Source organism: Mus musculus, chromosome 8, assembly GCF_000001635.26.
Source record: "Mus musculus strain C57BL/6J chromosome 8, GRCm38.p6 C57BL/6J".
NCBI lineage: Eukaryota > Metazoa > Chordata > Mammalia > Rodentia > Muridae > Mus > Mus musculus.
In genome coordinates, this window is record NC_000074.6 from 99,006,909 (window position 1) to 99,033,200 (window position 26,292).

The 26,292-nt window shown below is 36.5% G+C and overlaps 1 protein-coding gene and 1 long non-coding RNA gene across 10 annotated transcripts in view; one reads left to right on the plus strand and one right to left on the minus strand.

The window, feature by feature from the left end:
• Positions 1-218: 218 nt before the first annotated feature.
• Positions 219-25,832, plus strand: Gm15679 (predicted gene 15679). Its single transcript, NR_110579.1, has 4 exons — positions 219-227; positions 4,979-5,131; positions 8,189-8,265; positions 24,128-25,832. It is a non-coding gene; the product is annotated as a predicted gene 15679 (long non-coding RNA).
• Positions 17,563-26,292, minus strand: part of Cdh8 (cadherin 8) — a 393,196-nt gene continuing 384,466 nt past the window's right edge. For 2 of the 9 annotated variants that reach the window (XM_030243274.1, XM_017312551.2), the window contains one exon: positions 19,046-24,150. In XM_030243274.1, coding sequence (XP_030099134.1) covers positions 23,657-24,150 — 494 coding nt within the window. In that variant the 3' untranslated portion in view covers positions 19,046-23,656. Of the gene's footprint in view, positions 18,050-19,045; positions 24,151-26,292 lie in introns of those variants that run through there. The other 7 variants (NR_133570.1, NM_007667.3, NM_001285914.1 and 4 more) reach the window with 6 other exon arrangements.

Sequence of the window (26,292 nt, forward strand, 5' to 3'; positions counted from 1 at the left end):
TGACCTTCTGTAGGTTTTCACTGTTTACAGATGGTATGAAAAAACGTGGCAGAGTGGCAAGGCAGCTGAGAACATCTTGGCTAAGCAAGAAGGGGCGAGGCAGAGGGAAAGGAAGCTCATGTGTTCAGGGTATAGCAGTGCCACTGAGATGATATGATAAAGACATTTAAAGAACAGAGTGGGAGTTACTGGCCTTTAAATTACCACTTCACATATATAGAGAGTTGGTAAGTACATAGCTGAAGTAACTACTGACACAAAAAATGTGAAAAGTTTGTGTATGGCATTGGAAAAATCAGTTTATTTATAAATGACTTAATTTTATTTAATTTTATTGATGGGATTATTTCCATTGAGATAATTCTTAGTTAAGTAAATGGGTTTCTTTGGACACACACACACTTACGTATACACACATACATACATTTTGCACACACACACATAAACACACACAAACATACACACACAAACATACACACACATGAACAGCTCCACAAAGACATAATTTCAGATTTCAAGGAGTGATTGGATGTGAGTATTTATGTTTTGTGTGTTTGTGTGTGTGTGTGTGTGTGTGTGTGTGTGTGTGTGTGTGTATGTGTGTGTTGGGGGAGGTAAATGTGAACTCAGGAGTCCATTTTCTTTCATACAGGTATTCTGTTATTTCTTGCTTAGTAAGAATTGAAATTTATTGTTTCATAATTTAAATTTAAATAAACAGTTACAAAAGATTATAAGATCTTGAACGGTTTTGAAGGGGTCTTAAATCAGACTAAGAATATAAGAAGAAGACACTTGAGTAAGGGTCCTAAAGATAAGATGATAATGAAAAGTTGTCATTTCATAAAACATAAATGATAGATGAACTTTCATACTGTGTTAGGATATCTTCAAGACTAATGAAACTGGAAATCTATTGCTATGAAAATGATTCTTTTAATGTGAAAATGATTGCAGGCCATAATGCTATCCTTCTAATATTCTAAACCATGAAGTTGAGCAAACACTTTATTCTGAAAGTAAAAATAGTTCCTAATATTATTTTAATTTCCATTTTAAAAAAAATATATGCATGGGTGTTGTACTTGAATCAAACGCATGCTTCATACTGGGGAAGGCCAGAAGGCAGCTTCAGTCACTCTAGAATTGTGGGGAGCCGCCCTCACATTCGCCATTCCAAGATGGCGCTGACATCCTGTGTTCTAAGTGGTAAACAAATAATCTGCGCATGTGCCAAGGGTAATTCTTCACTCCATGTGCTCTGCCTTCCCCGTGACGACAACTCGGCCAATGGGCTGCAGCCAATCAGGGAAAGACACGTCCTAGGCGGAGGATAATTCTCCTTAAAAGGGACAGGGTTTTGCCTTTTTCTCTCTTGCTCCTGAAGATGTAAGCAATAAAGCTTTTGCCACAGACGATTCCGGTTTGTTTGTCTTTCCTGGCCGGTCGAGCGCGGGTAATATAGAATAGCACTAACAGATGGTTGAGAGCTGCCACATGGGTACTGAGATTTGAATTCAGTTCCTCTCTAAGAGTATCTAGCAGTTTTAACTGTTGAGCCGTCTCTTCTGCTTCTTGTAATTAGTATCAGCTGAGAGATAATTACAAGAGGTGAAAGAAAATAAAACAAACAAAAGTTTTAAATTTCTTATTCTTTTTGAGAAAATAAGAGCAAGTAACAAACCAAAACCAAAATCATAAATCTGGTGGATAAAAGATAAATTGGGACAGCGTTTAGAGAGAGAAGGGAGTCCAGGAAAGAGCAATTAGAATGCACGGTATCACATCTGAACTTGTTGATGAACACAGTTATTTTCTAAAATATTAACCTGCAACTAAATTCTTCATCTAATTTTCATAAGGTAAGCATTAGCAAGGAGTCTTGAAACTTTCCTTTTCCGTGCTTAATAGTAAATACAGTACCAGGAAAGAAGGATGGAGGGATAGGAGGCATGGGAAAGAGGAGGAAAAGTGAGTAAAGAAGAGATGGAAGAGAGACACAGCAAGTCAGAGTCAGGATCGAAGGGCCAATAAGTTCTGCCAGTACCTAGAGAACCTTCAAAGAATTCTGAGTGAATTAAAGAAATTCTGCTATTGGTAATGCATTTTCTAAAAACATCCTTAACATGCCCAAAATGTTAAAAACTACAAGTGTTGATACATCTCTTAAGCCTTTAATTCTTTATTTATAATTGCTGTACCTTTGACCCCAAGTTGAATTTTAATCTTATAAAACTGGTTTCTAATCAATGCAATCGGAGAGATTTTAAAGAAAGGAAAACACAACTAATTTGATTGACATTATCAATGACATGTATCCACAAAATATCGTGGACATGAGCTTTCCTTATTAGCCTTTGTGTGATGCTTCAGGTGTGTTTGTGATATTCACTATTTCTTTTGTATATAATTATCGCTCTCATTCATTTGTCTGGAATGACATCTGTTGTAAAGAATGCTGGCAATAGTGCTGGTTAATTGAGTCAATAGATGACCAGTTCTACATGAAAATCTGTATGAAAATGATTTTCATTTTGCTCTGTTACTATCTTTTAAACCCTATACTGAAAAATCTTATGCTATCAAAACATATCTTTTCAGTGATTCAAATTTTGATGATTAAAAAATCTACAATTTACAGTTGAGTAGTAGAAGGAAAAAAAGCATGGGTAAATGAAATGTTCCTTTACCACATCTTAAGATTTCAACTAGGACAGACTAGGCAAAGAGAAGATAAAAAGAAAGTTTGGTGTGCTTAGCCTTAAATGAGATAACATTAGCACCCTTTCTCTCTTGAAAGCTCAGAAGTCATGGAGGAAAAGGGAGAAAAACATTGTAGGAGGCAGAGGTACCAGAAGATTTCTATGTAGCATTGCTTTGTGTTTATTAAAGAATCAGGAGCTAGAGAAAGTAGCCAAGGAGCTAAAGGGATCTGCAACCCTATAGGCGGAACAACATTATGAACTAACCAGTACCCCGGAGCTCTTGACTCTAGCTGCATATGTATCAAAAGATGGCCTAGTTGGCCATCACTGGAAAGAGAGGCCCATTGGACACGCAAACTTTATATGCCCCAGTACAGGGGAACGCCAGGGCCAAAAAGGTGGAGTGGGTGGGTAGGGGATTGGGGGTGGGTGGGTATGGGGGACTTTTGGTATAGCATTGGAAATGTAAATGAGCTAAATACCTAATAAAAAATGGAAAAAAAAAAGAATCAGGGCACATGTGCATTCGAGGTTGGTAGTACTGGCATAAAACCAAGTCATTGTGAGTATCACACAGACAGACACACACACACACACACACACACATACACACACACACAGAGAGAGAGAGAGAGAGAGAGAGAGAGAGAGAGAGAGAGACAGAGAGACAGAGAGACAGAGACAGACAGAGACAGAGAGAGACAGATACAGAGAGAGAGACAGAGAGCGAGGGAGAGGGAGGGAGGGAAGGAAGGAGGGCAGAGAAAGAGAGAGAGAGGGAGGGAGAGAGGGAGGGAGGGAGAGATGGAGGGAGGGAGGGAGAGAGAGAGAGAGAGAGAGAGAGAAAGCTGAAGAGCTGTTGGCAGATGAGAACTGATGGCAGAGGAAAAGTCAATATTCTTTACTGATGTAAGCCCTGATCCTGTGGATGTCCTTAGATCTGGGTACATACATACAGACTTCAGTATCTGGATGCCACGATGTATAAAAGTGCATATGTGAAGTTGAGAGGTAAAAAGGGGATGGTTGGAGAGTATGGAACAAGATGGAAGGAAGACAAAAGTGTGGTTTTGATTCAAACATTATATGCATGCAGAAAATTTTAAAGAATAAAATTTAAGGATATATATATATATATATATATATATATATGATTTCAATTAAAAATTTAACTTGAATCTTCATTTTTTTAAATTTAATTTGAGGATTTGAGAGACTTGGAAATTTAGAACACTTGATGCTTTCCCAAAGGATGTAGGTTCAATTCCCAGCACCCACATGGCAGCATGTGTGTATGTGTCTCTGTGTGTGTGTGTCTGTGTCTGTGTGTTTGTGTGTGTGTGTGTGTGTGTGTGTGTGTGTGTATGTACATGCCACAGCACATGTGGAGATCAAAGAACAGCTTTGGGAAGTGGGTTCTCTCCTTCCACCTTAGGTTTTGGGAATTGACCCCGAGTTCTCATGGTTCTGCCCGAAGCTCATTTACCTGCTGAGCCCTTTACCTGACCCTTGGATCTTGACTTTTGAACTGTGCTTTGACCTCTTTTTGCCGTTTCATCACTAAGAACAGGATAATCCCACTGTCTCTTTTCTGACAGAGCTTATTCTTTGTCTGAAGTTGAGAAGCCACTTCAACTAGGACTTTTCAAATAGTTCACAATAGCCCTCCTTAGAATTGGCTTCAGCTTTCTAATTGAGTCATATATCTAATGGATGTGCTGCCAGATAAAGCCTAAGTGAAATCTCACAGATCACCCCTCACCAATTCATGAGAAGAATATAGATTTGAAATCCACTAAGAGAAGGTTTGGAAGAGGGGTAGGGAATCCACTCTAATACTGCCAAGACTCCACCTGGAAAGGAGCCTAAATTAGGCTCCCTTCTGAAGACATTAGGTTTCTTTAAGACTCTAAGTGTAGGGGGAATATGAAGATGGAGGTCTAATCTTAAACCCAATTTAGAGATCATTAGCTTCCTTCCCTTGAGCCCATGTCTCCAAATGTGAAGCAAAGATTTTTCTGCTAATGAAGGCAAAAGCTTCAAGCAGAGGTCATTTCAAAACTCCAGGAAGACAGGGGCTCTGGGTCTGTCTCTACTAGGAATCCTTTGCTTGTACTGCTGATCCCAGGTCTGCTTGATAGCCATCTGCATGGGACCCTAAAGGACCCTGCAGTTTGAATTACAAGAGGGAATGAAAATCTCATTACACAATGCTTCCGTGGCTTCGCAGGATTTGGAAAATGTCAATGTATTTTCTCTTTTTCACAATGCAGATGTTCTTTTAACTTGAGGTTATGGAGAAGAGAACAGAGCGTTAAGCAGAATTACAGAGTTCAAGAGTTTTGCCTTCTCTTTATGGTCAGAGAGAATGAACACATGTTCTATTAATTATAAAGAAAAACGAATGTGGCTTAATGGTATCTAAGGTATGTATTTATCAGGTTCAAAATGGTAATAGTGGCTCTTACTTTGAATATCACAATGTCTTCCATAAAGTCATAAAGACTGAATAATTTAATAAGTGAAAGTCATATGGTCATAAGCGTACAGATACAGAATAGATGCTGATAGACAGGTACAGCTATCCCCTTCTCTCTCTGTGAACCTTGATTAGAAGTAACTTGCAAAACTTTGAGAAAAAAAAAGGCCACATTGAAACTGTTATGTATCTGTGTGTTTCTTAGGGTGTGTGTCAAACAAAGTGGAGGGTAGACAGGGTAAGGAGGAAAGAGGTAGATAATTAGAAATGGAAGATTTTAATGCAGCAAGGATGCCTGGAAGGTATTTTATAATCTTAAATTACTGGTAATTTTTATTACACATTGATTTCCCTTTAACTAGACATAGACATCTAGAAGAATCTTAGTCTCTTGTAAATTCCATTTAAAGGAGATACTTATCAATTAATTTCTGTCTTATTAAGGGCAATATGCTTGCCAGGAGAGAAGGCATGTTTTGTTGTTGTTGTTCTTGCTGTTGTTGCTGTTTTTGTTGTTGTTGTTGTTGTTTTTAACTGTGGTTGGTCTACCATTCAAAATCACAATTCCTCTCTGGTTAATGGGTCAGAAAACATAGTTTCCATGGATACCTCTTCATCTCTTGGTCTCAGGTGCACTCGAGGTCCATATTCATTTGTAGATATCAAAGAATATAGTTTCAAACCATAAATTTCCCTTGTGTGTTCAATGGGAAAGATATTTGCCAATCCTTCATTCATACACACTGCCTCTTAGTTCTCCATATAAGCCCCTATCATTTATACAATATTTACAACCTCCCAAGCAGCATGCTGAAAAACTACAAAGGTAGCTTTTATATCTGTGCAGCTCCAGAATATAGTTGTCTTGAGCCCTAACTGAAGAGAAAAGGATGAACCAATTGTGAAGAATTCATGTGATAGTAATGGTAGATGCTGAATGATAACACTGGTTGGCCAACACTTCTGCTTCATACCAATTTACTGTCTCTTACAGTAAAGTCAGGTATTGAGCTTCAAAGTCTAGTATATTACCCCAATTTTCATAATTCATGGTTGTGGAAATTGAAATGTTATAATTTCCTAAAAAGAATCACCAAACTAAAATTTTGTTTAATTCATTTTTGGATATACATGAGTATAAATTCTTACCTAATCCATTTCTGGCTATACATGAGTAATTAGTACCAAATTTTTTCCTTGCAGCAGAAAACGCATATAGTATCCATTAATTCTAATTATAATTAAAATAATATCATAGAGCTACTATTAATGCATGTAATTATATGCTATGGATAACTAAACTCTATCATTATATTAATAAAATGTAAAGCATTCCTGAAGCAACTGGGAGCTGTGTAGTCACTGAACCATCAGGAGATGACATTTTGCCAACTGTTAAAGATGCATATTATAACTGTAGTATATTTGATACCCAGTTTTATACAAAACACAGCTGACTTTTATAAAATATGTTTCTCATCATTGATGCTGGGCATAAAAATATGTCATGTAGCAATTTATCCTAAAATGATAAGGGCAAAAATAAAGATAGTCAAAATGGGATAATTCTGTATCAATTGCCTAAGGATAGGCTGCAAATAGTTCCTTTCTTAGACAAGCTGATAAAGGGGCTAAAGAAATACCTCTGCTGGAAAAGTGCTTGCTGTGAAAGCATAATGAATTGAGTTCTGATCTCCTGCACCAATGTCAAAAGCCTGATGTGGCAGTATATCTGTAATCCCTGCACTCGGTAGACCGAGACAGGAACATCCGTGGACATCTCTATCCAGCCATATCCATCTGAGATCACTCTATTTCAGAGCACTGCACACACTCAAAATCTCTGAGAAATCTCCCTGACTACATTATCTAGATTCCCTGCCTTCTTTTCCCTCACAATCTTGTTTTCTTTTGCTAGGTTGTGCTATCGTTTCTCTCAATTTTGCCTGAATCAAAGAACCAGCATGTGGGCCAGCATGTGATGGTAACTGGAGTATCCACAGCCTTCAGCACAGTAGATATAGGCTATTCAAGGCTTTATCTAGTATTCTTATTTTGAATTTTAGTAGAATAGGTAAATAGGCTATTTGCTATTTCTGTTGATTGAAAATAAAATGAGGGCTCCTTGTCAACTATAAACTAATTCTCTTATGCTTTATGTAGGCTGCAACCTGTCTCCATGCCTTCTGTGTCACCAGAAATTTGACTCTACTATTTATTGTCACTGATTTCCCCAATCATCAAGGTTTCTTCATTTACTGATTAGACACAACTCATCATTTCTAACAATTATATGAACAAACATAAAAATGTCCAAATTGTTGTTCTGACCTTATATACATGTATTAATTCTCTTAAGGTATTTACTGGTAATCACTTCTCTATTTCTTAAGGTCCCAATCTGTCATTAAATTGGTTTTGCTCATTATACTCAATTCAATTTGATCTCCATCCTCAATGTTCACTCATAGAGAATATATCTAGTCAGTACGTTCAATACATCTGTATTATACTGGCTTATCAATATGATTCATGTCTGTCTGTCTGTCTGTCTGTCTGTCTATCCCATTAAATGTCCCTACTCATTTCACCATGTAGATAACCTTAGCAACCCATCTTTCTCTGTATGAGTCTCTGCTTCCTTACCTTCACCTGAGATTCTTTGTAGGGTTCTGCATTCTGCACTCATTCTCTGTGTCTCCTCTGTTTTTCTCTCTCTCTCTCTCTCTCTCTCTCTCTCTCTCTCTCTCTCTCTTTCTCTCTTTGTCTCTCTCTCTGTCTCTCTGTTTGTCTCTCTGTCTGTCTATCTCTCTATCTCTCTGTCTCTCTCTCTCTCCTTGAACAGAGAGACTATCTTCTCTCCTACTTGAACTCTATTAGCACAGTACCTGGATATCATTTCTCCTCTTATGTACTATGCACTTTAATTTATCAATTACCACGAATAAACTTTCGATACTTAAAATACTACCTCCAGAATAAAACTATGTCTTCCTGCTTCTAGACTTTTATTTCCATTCATCTCTTCAATATCAACAATGGAAGAAATAGAGTTGACTTCCCAGTTAATCAATAATTAAAGTAAGTATTAACCTCAGCAGTCTAATGTGTCTATTCCACTAGCTATCTCTGTACTTCATTTCATATTAAATTGCCCCTTTCCAAGTCTAAGCTAGTCCTCAGCCCTCTTCCATTTCTAGTCTTTCCAACTAGTTATTTTCCTGAATGGAGGTATACTACGATGTTATAGCCTTAATTCTTGTCTCTGTACTTACTGGGTTAACATTTTCTTGTCCTTTAAATGTTAGCTTAAATGGCATTTTTATTCTTTAGAATTTCTCAGCTAAATTACTGAAGTAAGCTGTCCTTATTACTTCCTTTTACAGATCTTCAAAATATTTCTGCTTAGCTATTCAGAGCTCTCTGCTTATTATACTGTCTCTGTATGGTTTAGGAAATAAGTCTTCTTGCATGTGATGGTGTTTAAAAGATAACTTCTAAGGGTGTGAACTAATATGATGCAGCTCCATGCTATGACACATGTGTGCGTAATATCCAGGTTAGCCCTTCACCTTCACATTAACCCTCCTTGTCTAAGGGCCTTGTAAAAGTACTTCATATTCTCTTTGATTCTGACACTCCCAAGACACATCCCACAATAACCAATTTGAGGTGATTTTTTTTCCATGCTTATTTAGACTACTGTTGGCATCCACAACTCTGTTAAATCCAGGAAGGTGAGGGCTATGCCATTTTTATTTCCAGTTGTATACTCAGAACTCAATATAATCTCTAGCAGATGGAAGTACCCAATATACACTGGCAGAATAAATATATACCAGGTGTATTTTGAAAGACTGAGATTTTTCTTTTTGGACTTTTCATGGTAGGCAGGTATATGAAGGTTTTCAGCACCAGGTGGCAAGGAAGAGAATAATTTCCCAGGCCTCTCTGCTGAAATTTTCTCCCATGAATGAGAATTTAATAGTTTGTTATCTCTTAGTATCGTTGACTAAGGCACAAGCCTCTTTCTTCTTGCCAGGTGTGTTGAGAAAAGACTGTTTCTTCCCAATAGTTAAAGAGAAACAGAATCTCACAGACAAGCCCGAGGTCACAGTCATTTTCTTACCCATGTCATAAGTGTCAGAGAACTGAATCATTACCAAATGATTTTAGATGGAATTTTAGACTTACAAAGAAGACTTTCTTTAAATGTCTGTACAATGTAAAAGGTGAGCTGTAATGCATTAGAAATCGTGTTTCCATATAAAGCTAACTTGTGTGCATAGTAAAAGCGAGACAAAAACGCTATGATTTCTCAACTTTTTCACAGGCAATAGAAAAATAACGTGGGTTTTCTGAATGTTTGCAAAAAGTAATTAAGAGATCTATGAATCCCAGAGCATATTTCAATACTGTTTATAAATGAAACTGTGTAAATCGATGATATGATGAAGATTGCCTTGCCACCTTACTAAAACAATACTGAATATGAATAAGGGCCATCATATTTTCCATCTCTTCTAGCAAATTTCCTGACTACAATTCACCCACAGGTTGTAGTTTGAGCTTTCCAATTATGTGAGTATATGAGTTATACATAATCATCTCAATTGTTCGATATTGCTTTCTCAATTCATGTAGTTATTAAAATAAGATGTATTGATTTACATCTAACAAAACCTATGGGAATACTACCCCATACTGCCCAACTTGGCCAAAGTTCAACATTTTTGTTTGTTTGTTTTTGTTTATATATATATATATATATATATATATATATATATATATATATACACATATATATAATTCCTTTGGTACTCTTGGCCTCTGGATGGAAGATGGGAATGAATAAAATCCCATTTCTTTGTCATAGCCCTTCATTTTGTACTGAAAACAAGTCTTTAGATTATTTTTCAATGTCGAGTAATCATTTCTTTTCATTGTCTAGTCAGAAATAAGAGAATTTTAGCTCTTTTCTGGTATTACATTTGAAATATCTAAACTTGTTATACATAAAATAGAAGTTATCCTGTGGTCAGTTTTTCTGTGTTCTGTATTTAAGATACCCTTTTTTCTCAGAATTTCATTGTCACATTCCCTGCCTCTTTCTTTAGTCCTCAAAAGAGTGAATTGGGGGTTCTTTATTCAGTTATTCAATATAGACACGCCAGTCAGCAGAAACTGCAACTTAAACATTTCAGTTACCCAGATATTAAATGTTCAGGACCAAATGACTACATTTTATTATCTATGGAGATATAAGAGTAGAAATCAATGATTTAATTTGAAACATTGGGTTGTGCAATCCTGAAATAGAAGGAAAAATCAAATGGGAATGAAATATCAAAGCAGAACAGCAGAAGAACCTGCATTACGAACAAATCCACCAGATAACAAGCAGAGTCATGAAGGATGTAATCAGAAAGTTTAGATCTGAAAGAGATGCCAAATATAATATTTGGAATGTTGTAAGTTGTCAGTACCCTGCATTAGGTTCTATGGAGGCTAGGAGAACACACATGATCTTTGAACACAGCTATTTTTAAACATTTATGGTCACAAGTGAATAGGCAGAACCTGCAATTGGCATCTCTTTTTTATTATTCTTTATGGTACTTTTGCTTTAATTGATTTAAGGAATTTACAAGGTTTGATTTTAGTGCTGATGGAATGTAAATTCAGTTATCTTATTTATGTATTCTGTCCAAAATGATACAATTAACTCAAATCACCCAACAATCTAAATGATTTCTTCATCTTTGCCCCACGAACATGTTTACTTGTTTGATTATAATTTGTCAGTGCTGTATGCACAACATTCTTCCATATGGCCAGCATGGATAAAAGAAGGACAATCATTTCAGAATTTGATTAACAAACCATCATCAAAGTGGAAGGCTGGCAAAAATTGTGCTATGCTTTCATCAATACCCAATATTTTCTAACACAAATGTAGAAACATGGTTAACCTTAGTATGAGAAGAATTGACAGAAAATCTAACATACCATCCTTCCAACTCGAATATCTATTGGACATCCTGCAGAGTAGATAATTCGATGACATGGAAATGATTCTCTCTCTCTCTCTCTCTCTCTCTCTCTCTTTCTCTTTTATATATATATACACACACACATATGATAAAATTGAAAAAGTCTTCCTGAATGTTCACAGTCTAGTATAATATTTAGCAGAATAACCTAGAAAATGCTTACATTCCTATGTTATGTATTGATGAACTGGAGAGAATGTGACATAGCAAAATTTCAAAGTTCTCTTTGTGAGGTAATAATTATTCTTACACGCGTTCGCGACCAGCCAGGAAAGACGCAACAAGCCAGAATCTTCTGCGGCAAAGCTTTATTGCTTACTCAGGAGCAAGAGAGGAAGAGCGCGGCAGAGAGAGGCAGAGAGGAAGAGAGAGAGAGACGCAGAGAGACGCAGAGAGAGAGGCAGAGAGAGGGGCAGAGAGGGAGAGAGCAGAGGAAGAGAGCAGAGGAAAAGACGAAGAGAAAGAGACGAAGAAGCGAAGAGACGAAGAGACGAAGAGGCGAAGAGACGAAGAGGCGAAGAGGCGAAGAGAGAGAGACGAAGAGACGAAGAGACGAAGAGACGAAGAGAGGGAGTGAAGAGACGAAGAGAGGGAGTGCCAGAACCCCGTCCCTTTTAAGGAGAATTATCCTCCGCCTAGGACGTATCACTCCCTGATTGGCTGCAGCCCATAGGCCCAGGTGTCATCACGAGAAAGGCAGAGCACATGGCAGGAAAATTGCCCCTGCACATGTGCAGATTATTTACTACTTAGAACACAGCTGTCAGCGCCATCTTGTAATGGCAAATGTGAGTGCGGCTCCCCACAAATTATTGTGACAGTGCCTTTACCAAGTCTGCTCTACTTGCATGTGTGTGTGTGTCTGTATCTGTGTGTGTCTGTGTATGTATGTATGTATGTATGTATGTATGTGTATGTATGTGTATGTATGTATGTATGTATATGTATGTATGTATGCATGCGTGCATGTGTGTGTGTGTGTGAGAGAGAGAGAGGGAGAGAGAGAGAGAAAGAGAGAGAGAGGGGGCGAGGGAGAGAAAGATAGAGAGATAACTAATATTTAAAAATTCAGTTTCTTTGAACCACTTCAAATCTCTCCCTTCCCCAACAAATGATCTTTTAATGGCTAGCCTCTTTAATAATAAACAATGCAGCCTGTGTCATGTCATTTTTGCTAGAAATGGTACTTGAATCACATTGGTTTGTGTACAGTGTTTATGCACACACAACATAGCTATGCCATCTGACACCTCTCCATATTCATCAATGCCTGTTGACACTGTCACTGTTTGTTGTCTGCATAGGTTTTGTATCTCTCCAGTTATTATTTTGTGAGGTAAGTGTGTGATTTCACTTTTATTCCCACTCATCAGAGAAATAATACCAATGTAATATTAAATAAATATATGAAAATATCTTCCTATGATCCCTTTCGTGAAGAGAAATTATTATAAGTTATTTTTTATTTTAGTTTTTTGAACTTAAAATATTTTCTTTTTTTATTAGATATTTTCTTCATTGACATTTCAAATGCTATCCCGAAAGTCCCTTATACTGTCCCCTGTACTGCTCCACAATCCACCCACTCCCACTTCCTGGCCCCAACATTCCCCTGTACTGGGGCATATAATCTTCCCAAAAATCAATGTATGTTTGCTGTTTTTATTTCTGCCTAGTGTGATTTAATTGACATAATTTTAAAAATCACACTCTCATTAAGAACCCATACTTAGTGTCTTCCAAACCTCACATAATAAACAAGCAGGTTGTGTTTCCTCATGACATCATGGTATCATTACTGTGTAGTAAGAGAAACAATGCAGGAAATGTGTTCAGTTTCAGCATTGTCTCCAACAGTTGACTCTACTCACATTTTTACATCTCTGTTATGGATTTAAAATAAATGTGTAATCCTTTCCATTTTACATCATGTAACTAAACCTGAGTTATCTCGAACTGATGGACTGAAGTTGGCTTCACAGCCTACAACAAGATTTCTATAGCTTCATTTGGGTGTTTGATGTTTTTTTTAGATTCAGTGTTTCCCACTTACTAGTAATAATTTTCCTCAGTTATTCATATTTAAATCACTTTTCTTAAAGATCACTCCATCTCAAATTTATGGACAAATGGCATCAACAAATAGGATCATGGAATATTTTTAAATGTGCAGTTGATCACAAAGTACACAAATCAGTTTGATTACGTATAGTAGAATTGTAGGCACATAGGAATGAGTATGTTCAGTACCTGATTCCTCTTTTCACAGAAATCTCACTCAGATTTAACAGTGATGCTGGAAATCTTTGTATTAATAGTTTATCAACTTAATCTTATAATTTGTTATGTGTCTGATGAGATTTTCACAAATTATGACATAATTCACACTTTCCTCCTCAGTTGCTGTAGTAAATGCCAAGGCCAATAGAAACTTGGAGAGGAAGAGATTTATTTCATTATGCCTTTTCAAGTTATGCTGTACTTCTAATGGAAACTGAAACCAGACAAAAACAGTGTTTCCGGGCTTGATCACAACCTTATTTCTAGAAACTTAGTTGTTCTTTTGTTGTTGTTGATGCTGATGTTGCGATTGTTGCTATTGTTTACACCTCAGGTCTACCTACCTAGAAATGTTATCAACCACAGTGGAACGGGTCTTCCTTCATCAAAAAGCCATCCATGAAATGTCCTAAAATATATTCTAGCAGGTCAATCTGATGGAGGCAGATCTCTAGATAAGAATCCCCTTCTTCATATGTATCAAATTAATAACCAAGATTGGCCATTATACTCAGTATATTCTATGTGTCTACAAGGCATCACATTTTTCCTGTCTTATCATAACAGTCACAGAATTCAACTATTATCTTAAATATCTATTTACATGCCATATTACAGAAATGTATTCTACAATTCTATTATTTACTTGATATAGAACTTGAGCATATTATTCTTTTTAAAGAAAACTAATAAGAAATAAGCCAGAAATTTGAAAGAAAGCAAAATATATGGAATGATTTGGAGAGAGTACAGGGAAGGGATGTGATATAATTATACAATAATTTCAAAAATTCAAATATAAATATATAACCAAAAAAATTAAGTGAATTAAGTTTTTTGGTTTATTTGTTTTTTTTTCTCTCTCTCTTTCTCTTGATTTCTAAAGGTTTTAAAGCCCAGTCTAGGGGAGAAGAGGGAGGGAGGGACCTGGATGGGAAAGAGGCCAGGGGGAGGGGGAGGGGAACATGATCAGGTGTTGTGGAGAACAGGACTGAAGCCCTGAGGACAGGCAGAAAGAATAGAAACAGGTAAGCTCGGAAGGTAGGAGGTGGGGTTACCCTCTAGAATGTACCAGAGACTGGTGCGGTGAGAGACTTTCATAACTCAAAGGGAGGGACCTTAGATTAAATGTCCTACAGTAGGGAGAGAGAACATGTAGAGTTCACCTCCAGTAGAAAGATGGGGCATCAAAAGGAGGAATGGAGTTGCCATCCTGTAGTTAAAAACTCTGACTCAGAATTGTTTCTGTCTAAAAGAACCACAGAGTCAAAAATGGAGAAGAGCCTGAGGGAAAGGAGGTCCAGTGACAGGCCCAAATTGGAATCCAGCTTAAGGGGAGGCCCCAGACCTGACACTATTACTGATGCTATGATGTGCTTACAGACAGAAGCCTAGCATGGTTGCCCTCTGAAAGGCCCAACAAGCAGCTGAGAGAGCCAGATGCAGATATTTACACCCAACTAATGGACAGAAGCTGGTGACCCCTGTGGTTGAATTAGGGGAAAGCTGCAAGAAACTGAGGCAACCCTATAGGGAGACTAGCAGTCTCAACTAACCTGGAACCCCCCGGGATCTCTCAGACACTCAGTCATCAACCAGGCAATATATGCCAGCTGATATGAGGCCCCCAACACATATACAGCAGAGGATTGTTGGGTCTTGACTCAGTGAAAGAAGATGTACCTAACCCTCAAGGTACTTTAGGCGCCAGGGAGTGGGGAAGTCTTGTAGGGTAGGGGTAGGGGGTTGGGGGATGGGGATGGGTAGGGTTGGAGAGGTGGAGGCTGTGCAGTATGGGGTGTGGAACAGTTAGAGGGCAGGCCAGGAATGGGGGGGGGGCGATAAAAACTGGACTGTAAAAACAGATTAAGGATTTAAAAAAAATAATAAAATTAAGTCAAAAAATTTCAAAAATGTTTCTAATAATGCCTTCACAAGATTGTGTGTGTGTGTGTGTCTGCTAAATAATTATTATGCAAGACAATATTCCTGGGATGAACTATATTACAACAGGAATATAATGAACCATGCTAAAATAGATAAGATAATCACAAACTATAGGATATCCTGGACTGCACAGTTCAAGGTCAGCCTGAGCAAGGGCTATGTCTGTAAAGAAAAAGACAAATGAACTGGAGAAATAACTGAGTTTGGGGGCACTTTCATAACAGGAACAAACACCTAGGTATTATTATCATGGAAATCAGCAAGGCAACCAACTAATAATGCATATATACATACATATATATATATATATATATATATATATATATATATATATATATATATATATATACTTTAAGCTTTATGCTTATACAGAGAATACATTGCTTGTAATGAAATGAACATAAAACACTTGGGGTGCATCCCTTAGAATTTCTCATTATTTTGTGTGCAAGACTTTCTAGATTGCCAATGATGTAGTATATGCATGAATGTATATGTATACATACAGACAGACACATGTATCATACACACACATGTATTGAGATAGAGAGTATGTACAACTACAATTTGTTTGACCTGCTTAATCTATGTAATTAATGTTACTGGCATGTATGTTTTCGGGACTCACCATTTGGTATTGAAAAATAACTCTTTTTTTTTCTTATTTTGTTCATCAAGTGTAAATATCATAACTTTCAGTGTTCTATCAGAATCTTACTCTTGTAATTACAGTAGCACTGTGGAAGTCAAAGGTAAGTTTGTTGGGCTAAAACAATCTTATTTGCATGCCATTTCAGTGTCTTACTATCTTAGCTCCATACAGGAAGCTCAGTGATATTTTTCAAATCACAAGTCACGGATAGGTCTATAGATCAGTTCTAGAGTGCGTGTATGACTATCATGATGCCTTATTTTTAATCCCTGCTATTACCAACACCTTCCTCCAATCCTTTAGGTCAGACCATGCCATTGCCATTCTAATTGTCCACAGGAAGGGAATGAGAGCTGCTAGTTCTACTATTTGATATTGTCTCTACTCATTTGTCCACAACTTCTGAATCTTACTCTTCATCCATGATGATGTATATCCATCATTTGTGTTTACTGCATCTGCCATTTATTTACTATAGGAGAACCAATAAATCGCCACTACACTAGCTCTATGATTTGCATTTTTTTTTCCTGAGACAGGGTTTCTCTGTATAGTCCTGGCTATCCGGGAACTCACTTTGTAGACCAGGCTGGCCTCAAACTCAGAAATCCGCCTGCCTCTGCCTCCCAAGTGCTGGAATTAAAGGTGTGCATCACCACTGCCTTGCTGTTTTTGTTTTTGTTTTTGTTTTTGTTTTTGTTTTTGTTTTTGTTTTTGTTTTTGTTTTTGTTTTTCACTTGTAAAACATGGCAACTCAGCATTTTCCTAGTGAATCTACTTCAAATGTCTATATTCTTATCCATTTTTCTTACTATGCCATATCAATTGGAATGCTTTTATTTTTATATTTCCCTTCTTCCACACCACCATATTCTGAGGTATGAACTTATTTTATCGTAATCATCTATAACACTGGAATATTTTAGTATGTGCTATTCTTTTAAAAAGGAACTTAAAAAATTTGTCACATGAAATTTTGAATATCGGGAAGTCCATTAAGATAGCTACTGACTCAACATTGATTTTCAGAGCCCCATAACCAGGCCCAATTCTGTGACATGCACATTTTTTAAAAATTTTTTATGAATCACTGATTTGGTCAAGTAATGGTGTTCCATCGAAACCATAATCCCAGCACTTTGGAGACAGAGGCAAACAGATCTCTATGAGTTTGAGGCCAGCTTGTCTACAGAGCTAGTTCTAGGATGGTGCAGTCTCCATCTCAATGCAGCCCATGGCAAGACACTGTGCTTGAATTGACAGGTTGTGGTATTCTTTCTCTGTGTTTTTGGATCCTCCTTCGGTAAAGACAAGTCTCCCGATTCATCATGTATCAGCTTCTGTCTTAATTCATCTATTCATATGTCATTTCTGTGGGAAGCAATGGAAATAGGTTAAACCTATATGGTCTGCTTGTCACAGACACTGTATCTAGAGAAGACATCTCTTGTTAGGAAGGAATTTTCAAAGTTTATTCGAACAACCATTATTGATAGTGCTGACAATAAACGTTGATCATGGGGCTACACATCCAATTGTCAATCCTCACAAGTCATCCATAACTCTTGAACTTTAGATGTCGAATTAAAGAAAATCTAAAAAAAAATAAAAATTAAAAAATAAATAAATAAAAACCTACCCAAGAGTCCAAGAGTCATATTCGAGAGAAACAGGAAGTTATCCAAGCCAACGTTCATAATTGCTGTGTTCAATATCAGACAGTAACTGTTAAAATATTGCCCATATCCACACGGTCCCAGAGACCTTTAAATATACAGGGGAGATGTGAAAGAACTAACATGTGCCTTTAGTGACCTCTCCTTTCCTTTTGAAGTCCTGGCTTATTTTTTTTTCTTTGAAGTCACTGTGGTCCATAGTCCCTTTCTTCAGGCAGCATTCTCTGGTATTCCTCTTAGGAAGCCTCTTTGGTAATCTGTGAATAATGATAGAGAACGACATTATCTATTTGGATAGCTAAGTGAAAGGTAGACCTGTATTCAAGATGTGAGTCAGATTGAGCCTGGTTAACTGAGATTGGAAGGATCATCTCACAGATACCCATGCCACCAGAAAATACTTTTCTGTTGAGCTGTTATTAGTTAAAAAAAAAAGTAGTAGTGCATACATACAAAGCACTGGTAATTTTCCAATGCCAGAAATGACCCAGGAGACTAGAGTTCAGTTCCATCTTTCTCATCAGATCTCTAAATTAATGGTGGCAAATCCATTAATAAATTCCTTTAAAATCTTATTTTTTAATGTGGCTCACAGTGCATGCCAAAATTTAGGCACCTTAAGGGAGTTCTTTGAACATTTGACTTGGATTAATCCTTGAGTGTTCAAATATATTATTGATACTTTTAGGTGCTTTTAAAAATAATTTATTCTCTAATATGATGAAAAAAACTATGTTTTTTTTTGGTACTCATTGCTTAATTTCCACCTTTAAAAAAGCAAAGTTCTTATGAGGTCTTCTTGTTTCGCCATTTTGAGTTTCACCTTTTGTAGAGCAGTAAGGAATTTCTTTTCTCCATCTTACCATTTGAACCCTCATCATTTACATAGATCTAGGACTATTTAAGGGAAGTTAGGAACTCTGCTCAGATAGACTTCACTAAACCCAGATTTGAATACTGTTTAAAGACAGACAAATAATGATCCATTAATTGGTTTAAATATGCTCAATTAACCTCATTTTGCATACAGTAAAAACGTTGAAGAAACCATCACACTTTTGAAACATCCTGTGTAGCTTAATTTCAAATCTGGTAGAGGTTAAAAAAATCTAATAGATACATTTCTCATAGAAACAATAGAAATTCTAATTCCATGTGCTCTGTGTGTCAAACTACACAGAAAATGATTAAAATAAATATCTCCTTTAATCATAGACAATGAAGACATCATAATTAACATAAACAAGAACAGCAATGATAGTAAACATTTTATTCACTTTTTGGTCATCTGAGCAACAAAGAAAAGGAGTTTGTTTAGCAAAGAAAACTATGTTGGATAAAGAAATGTAAACATAGAGAAAATTATTTCCTACAAAATATATTCTACAATTATTATCTCCACAAAAATACAATGATACAAAAGCATCTAAATCCAGCTTCTTGGTAAGATGCATTTAATTTTAAGCCCAGGCTTTATAAGATGTTATTATGTTCAGAAACAAAAAGTCACATTTAAAAACCTTTACCACTAGGCAGATTGCTTTCAACTTCAAGGTTAGAGTCAGAGAAACAAATAACCATCATTTCAAGTATTTTTGTAGTATGTGAGACTGTAATATGAAAAATTATTATTGAAATGAAAACATATTAATATAATTATCCCAAGTAGTTTAAGTGTATGTGTGTATGCATATGCATTTTTGTGCATATGTGTCTACATGGGCATATGTGTATATATGGACATTCATATGAATGCATGTGCATTCTTTTCTGTGTTGATGTTCATGTTTAAATTGTGCATTCATGCAGCTTTTATAGTGATGCCCACTGTTACCTTATCTCTTTGACTGACAGTGATGGGATTTCAGGCACGCTCAACCTTTCCAACAGTGCCAGTGATGGGATTTTTTGAAATCTTATTACTGGTTGCACTGCCTTGATCTCAGATGGAACTTTCAATCAAAAAGGCAATCAGAAGGTTATACATTCGTGAGATTCCCTGCAAAGCCAACGATCGCATAATACAACATGTTGCAAAGGACTACTTGCCTCCAGTCCTTATGTGGCTATAAAAAGTAATTGGCTACTTAGCTCTCAGCACCCGCTTTCCTTCTCCAAAATACAGATAGCTCAGCCCTCTGTGGATTCTCAGTGTGGAGCCGGCTGCTCCTGGGAGATTTCTATGTCTCATGCAGAGACTTGTCTTACTTTAAGCATATGATTAAGCAAACTCTCAAAGACACATTTGTCTCTTTCTGAGGATTCTTGCCTCACTGGGTATACTGATGCCTCCAAGTTTCCTTTCAGGTTATGTATGCACATACACACTCACCAATTTTTATTATTTTGATACAAAACATTTTTGCTGTAAAGTTTGTGTCATAGATAGCACAATTTGGGATGGAAAAGTCACCACATGAATATAACTCAACCATTTATCATAAACCATTTTAAATATATATTGACTGCACTCATGGTGAGAATTTTATTAAAATTGCTTACTAATATTAGATGATATGTTTATGTGGATATTAAAAAATGGTTGATCAAATAATACAGAAAGTAGAGGCTGAATTGATCCCAAGGGGCCTACATGTATGCATGGATGCCTCAATTTCTCAAAAAAGAGCCTTACAGTAAAATAAGCAGAAAGAGACTAATATTGTTTCATCTATCATTTGGCACAGAATTCTTGGTCAAACTTTAAAACTGACTTGTCCATGGGACACACAAAGACTACAGACACAATAGTTATTGTTAGCATGTGGCAATATTATACAAGATAAGTAACCACTTGTGTGTATAGGAAGATTCATCTGATGTGTCAATATTGAAAGAACAAAGTAATTGCATAAATAAAAAAAACTTAATAAAGTTAAAATGCATTGCTTGTAGAGGGTTAAGGGAGGAGTCATTAAATCACAAAAATAAAACAATTTGGATCTTCATTTTCCTAATCTGAATGGGAGAGTTCTAGTAAGTTTGTTGGTAAAGTAAATATGATAGCCTAATGGTTTGTATATGGGCCTTCTTGAGTATAATTAAATTCAGGGTAGCCTAAAATATACTTCACATAGCAAAAACATATTATCCCTACATAATTAAACATAGCACCACTTTATCCAGCATATCAAAACTTTAAATTGATTTTGATGAACAAAATACGTGGATAGTAGTGGAAAGAAATGTGATTAATGGGGCATGTATCCACGATGTCTTACTGGACAGAGTAAACTTTAAAGTTAGATTAGAAAACTGAAGCCTCTTTTCCATGAGCGTTATCATATGAACTTTCTTCTATTGATCATCCACACTGAGAATGTTGATTTTATAATCATACAGAAAGAATAGTGTGATATATCTGTTACAAATGTCTTGTACATTACTTCCCTTTAAAGTAAGAGAGATGAGTTTGAAGTGAAAATGGAAAATAAAAATTAATTCCACCTTGGTTTATAATGTGCAAGAGAGTTTCGATTTGGGATTTTACTGTTAATGTGTGTTATAGTAATAGTGTTTATAATGGTTGCTATTCTGATGTATATAAAAGTCACTATGTACTCTCCCTTCAACTTCATGAAAAGTGTTCAGTAGCCACTGAGAGACACATAAATGAAGGATTGTGATCACGCAATTGTGAACAATAAGGAGGTGGGAAGCCACTGAATAGCTATTACACTTTTAGCTGAATATCTAGTCACTTTGATTCTGATATGGGGAAGACAGCTTCCAGATACTGTTGCCTTCCATCTCTAAGCCAAATTTACACTTTCCTAAAGTATCCACAAGCTAAGGACTGAAGTAGCGGGTGACAGGAGCCCAGGGGTCTTATTCTAATGGATCCTATAAGGTCATGTTTGCAGTGTAGTTTAGGTTCTTTCTCCAAATCTTCAATCCCTTTATTTTGCCACATTTTGAACTGTAACCTCACCTATAGACTTTTCCTATGCAGAATCCCCTTCTTGGTCTTTTATTCCCTCTTTTGTTACCTCCACTCAATCCTCTGTATATAGGGACCCCCCTAAAACACACTTGACTGTCATTTAGGTATGGCATTTACTTTTATGTGTCTGATGTTTTCTTGGTATGGGATCAATAGCAAACCATTTCTGTTCTCTGGCTCTTTATTATAATAAAGATGATTAAAGCTAAAAGTGACCCACAGTGAGATTTCATTGCACAGTTTAGAATTTTAGTTAGAGTCAATAGTTCTGCTCAGAAATCTTCATGTAGCTGGAAAAAAAATGATGACAACAAAGGTATTTATAAAAATATATTTCACAAAGTAGGAAACAATACAGGAGTTTCTCTGAATACAACACATGGAGTAAATAAACAATATTGCATTAAAGCAAAGTAGAAAAGTAAAATGATCTGCATGTAATACTTGAGTTTTATCATACATTTTCTACTCCTACATGGCAGGTTTGCATTACAAATTAAATATGCTCACATCTTCTAGTGCTGATCTGCTTTTGTAGTCTAAGACGTTCTGCGCATCACCATAAACAGGGACAGAAGTGTAAAAAAACAGAAGCAGTAAAATTATGTACAAATCAGTTTTTGCTCTAAATTATTTGGGAGAGGAAAATTTGAAGCATGTTTATTGGGTGGGGCATTATGTAAGTATCTAAAAGTCTAGAGTTTAAATATTCACAGGAATCAATATACTTCCAGATGTTTGTGCTTGTAGTAAAAACACCAAATACTAGGATTATGAAGAAAATAGAAAATAGTCCAAAAGTTTCTCTGGGAAATGCTGTTCCTGTAATCACCAGTCACAATTACACTTTCTACTCTAAAGAGACTATTACCTCTCCCCTTGATAATATTGCCTGCCATACTTATCTCATCAAAATGTACATGTATTAAACATTCATTGTATAGATATTAATATAAAACAATCTAAAGGATTATTAATGGATATAATTTAGTTTTCCCCATATAATCCCTTAATCTATAGATTACCAACCTTAATAAATAAAAGCATTATTGGACATCAATAAAATATTTATTTTGAGAATTAGACAAATAAATTCACACGCTAGCAATAAAACCATCTGTCTCTGATGTGGTCCACTGTGGAATACTGTTTATCTCTGTGTCCTTGTGGAAGAAGATGAAGTGGAGGGAACGAAGAATCCTGCTTCTAGACACAGCCTGTTTGAATGGCATTTCTCTCCTCCCACCTTTGAGTTGGCAATCCCCACCCTGGAATGGATTACGAACATGTGAATATTTTAAGGCTCGACACAATATTTAAAGATGCTATTCAGTCTCTGTTGAGTGGGGCCAACAATTATATACAACGTATGGTCACCGTACCATGTAATCTAGGAGGCCTCCCCAATCTCCATAAAGTCATAACGTACAGCAGACCAAAGTATTGCTTTATCATTTGTGACGGGATCCTTATTGGTGAAGGGAAATAAAAACCATTTGCACTCATAAGAATCCTTACAGAAGACACATATCAGCAGCAGAGTCCTTGCAAGTCCATTTTTTTCTAATAAAGCACCTTTTAATTTTGATTTTGTTTTTGATTTTTCTCCTCTTAAACAACTCTCTAAGGATTAGCTAGGATCCCAATCTCTGACTGTGGCCGTCAGGATAATATCAAATATCCAAAGACTTCTAGACACTCCACATACTTAATTCACACTCCACAAAATTTATCACCTCCTAACATATACTTTTTATTTTTATTATTTTTTTTGGTTCAACATTAAAATGTGGTTGAGTTTATAGATGATTGGTGCTAAACTTGCCTCTAAAACAAATAGCCACATTTGTTGCATCTAAGGGGAGTGACCCTAGAATATTACAGAATGCTCAGTGCCATTGATTATTTATATAATCCACTGTCAAGTTTCTTTGTCACTTTCACCAACAGAGTAGAGTTCGCCCAGTCTCTTAAAGCGGGGACCCCAGTCACTGAGGTAGTCAAAATTCTGGTCTGAGTCTGATGTGGTGGACTCCAAGGAGCTGAGGGAGCCAGCCACAGACCCTCGGCCTTCATAGCCATAAATCTGTATGGAGTCATATGGTGGGGCCGTGGGGTCATTATCTGCCTCATGCAGCCTTACATTTATAAATTCATCGACATCAACACCATTTGGAACTGGAGCAAGCCCTTGCCTTGGCATAAACTGCAAATCTGGTTTAATATCCTTACGGGGTAAAAATCCATTAATTCCATCTGGGTTTTGCAAAGTTGCAATGTCAAAAGCCTCTGTGTCCTCCTCCCCTCCTCCTTCGTCGTCGTAGCGAATGATGTTTTCTCGAACGTCTTCGTCATCTTTGATAATAAGTGGTTCATTTTTGTGCCTCCTCAGGGTAACAAACAGAACCACAATGACTGGAAGAGAAAGAGCAGATCACCATCAGTCAACAAGCAAAGCATGCCATGATCAAAGCAGAAGAGATGACGGGGGAGAGGAGAGTTTTTAAAAGACTATGTTTATGACTTCTGCAATCTTGCATCCTGAGTGTGGTGCTCACTGCTTTAACGGTTTAATACTGAAGAGGCTCTTGTAACAGGGTGTGCATGGCAAACAGAGGCCCCACACTGCAAACACAGGCCTGAGCAAGGCAAACATTGTAGATAGGTTTTGCCCTTTAACCCTTTTCCATCTTCCTTGCTAAAAAAATCCTTTATGTTCATTAAGCTACCCTCCAAGGTCTATTCCACGATTTGTCCACTGACTCATTCTTGAGACAAAACACTGACGTCCAAAGTTTTATTTTTTTTAAAGTCATTATTTGCCTAGCATATTCAATAAGGATTTATCTACCCACCCTAGCATAGACTCCTCATTTTACCCCTTAAAAACTCACTCCTGCAGAAACACTCTCTTTTACTTTCTTGCTTGTGCTTTCTTGGGGTTGTTGTTGACTTTGCAGCCCACCAACTTGCCCCTCTCTGATAATCAACTCCATGCTAAAAATTTGGTGACTGGATACTTCCAATTCTAAGATGGCTGACCCCTCATGTAAATATAGTTCCTTATGTTATGGTGACTCCCCAACCATGAAAGTGCTTTCATTGCTACTACATAGCTATAATTTTAATATTATTATGAATCATAATCTACATATCTGTGTTTTCCAATGGTCATAGGAGTCTCCAGTTACAAAGCTATTCAAAGCCTGAAGGGATTCCTCTCCATGGGTTGAGAACTACTGGTTTAGAGTGTTCAGTCATGCTGACACCCAGCCTTCTGAACTCTTTAATAACAAATTAGCTTAAACAGTTATCTGAATGACAAAAACTAAATTTTTGTACAGACCACTCAAAATTATTTTCATTTAATAAACATTTATTGTTGTGATGTAAAATGCACATCAACTGGAATCAGCTCTAAGGTGAGCCCGACAAAAGAGAAAATAGCATCCGCAGCATGATTAACACATTAAGTACATTGTGCGACAATGTACTTGTACAAACATTCCTTGGTTTCTATCTAGATTGCTTCCATCTAATGAGTATGGTACTTGAAGAATTCTTTTTGTGATGGTGTGGCTGCTGGTAACAACAACAAAACCCAGGACATTCTGAAGCTTGTAGGTCCTCAATCACTAAGCTATGGCCACAGCATATGACGTAATAAGATATTCTCAACTCAAAGTGATAGATTATATAAATTGTTACACAATTAAAATATCATTTTGAATGGCAGCTGGAACTACTCTATCTAGAAAGATTGCTCTGACTTAGAGCAAGAGAACTGACTGCTACCCAAGAAGTTTATCATTCAAATGAATCATGAACTGATATAATTAGTAAAGCATTTTAATTTCCAAGAAAAAGAGAAGACTAAGACATATATGCTCTCTTTGATAATTTCTTGGAAGTAAAATCACTGCTTATGTGTATCTAGGCCACTTACCATGTGATCTAGGGTAGTCTTGAACCCCAGATCCTTCTCTTTCTCCCAAGTGCTAGACTACAGAGATGCTTTTACCATGTTCTGGCTTAGTCTTGTTTTTACAATGAGCATTTTAAATAGGAAAGTAATAAAACTTACCTCTTAATTTGAATTCTTTTTTTTCATTTTACTTTACTATTAACTAAAATATCTATAAGATTATTTTAAGGAGTATATATATGTGTATATATACATATATTCTTAATTGTTCTCTTTATATCTTACTAAACTCTGAGATCTGATGATAAAATGACCCAGTCCAAGTGTTATTTATATTCAATAATAAGGGAACACAGAAACATTACATCTTTCATTAAATTTGCATGCAACATGTTATTTGGAGGCCGTCTTTTGTTATAGGTGTTGGGATGAATGTAGAGTCTCATTCCCTCTCCTTGTCATTTGTATGTACTCTCCTTGTTGATGGGTTTGAAAAAGCCACCTGAAATCCTGTCAACCTGGACAGAGTTTGCACAACCCTTTCTCACTTTATCTTAATGTTGGTTACATTCCAGGTTAGATTTTACTATTCTTATTTATAGTCACTTATGGCAGTAGGCTATGAAGGTTGT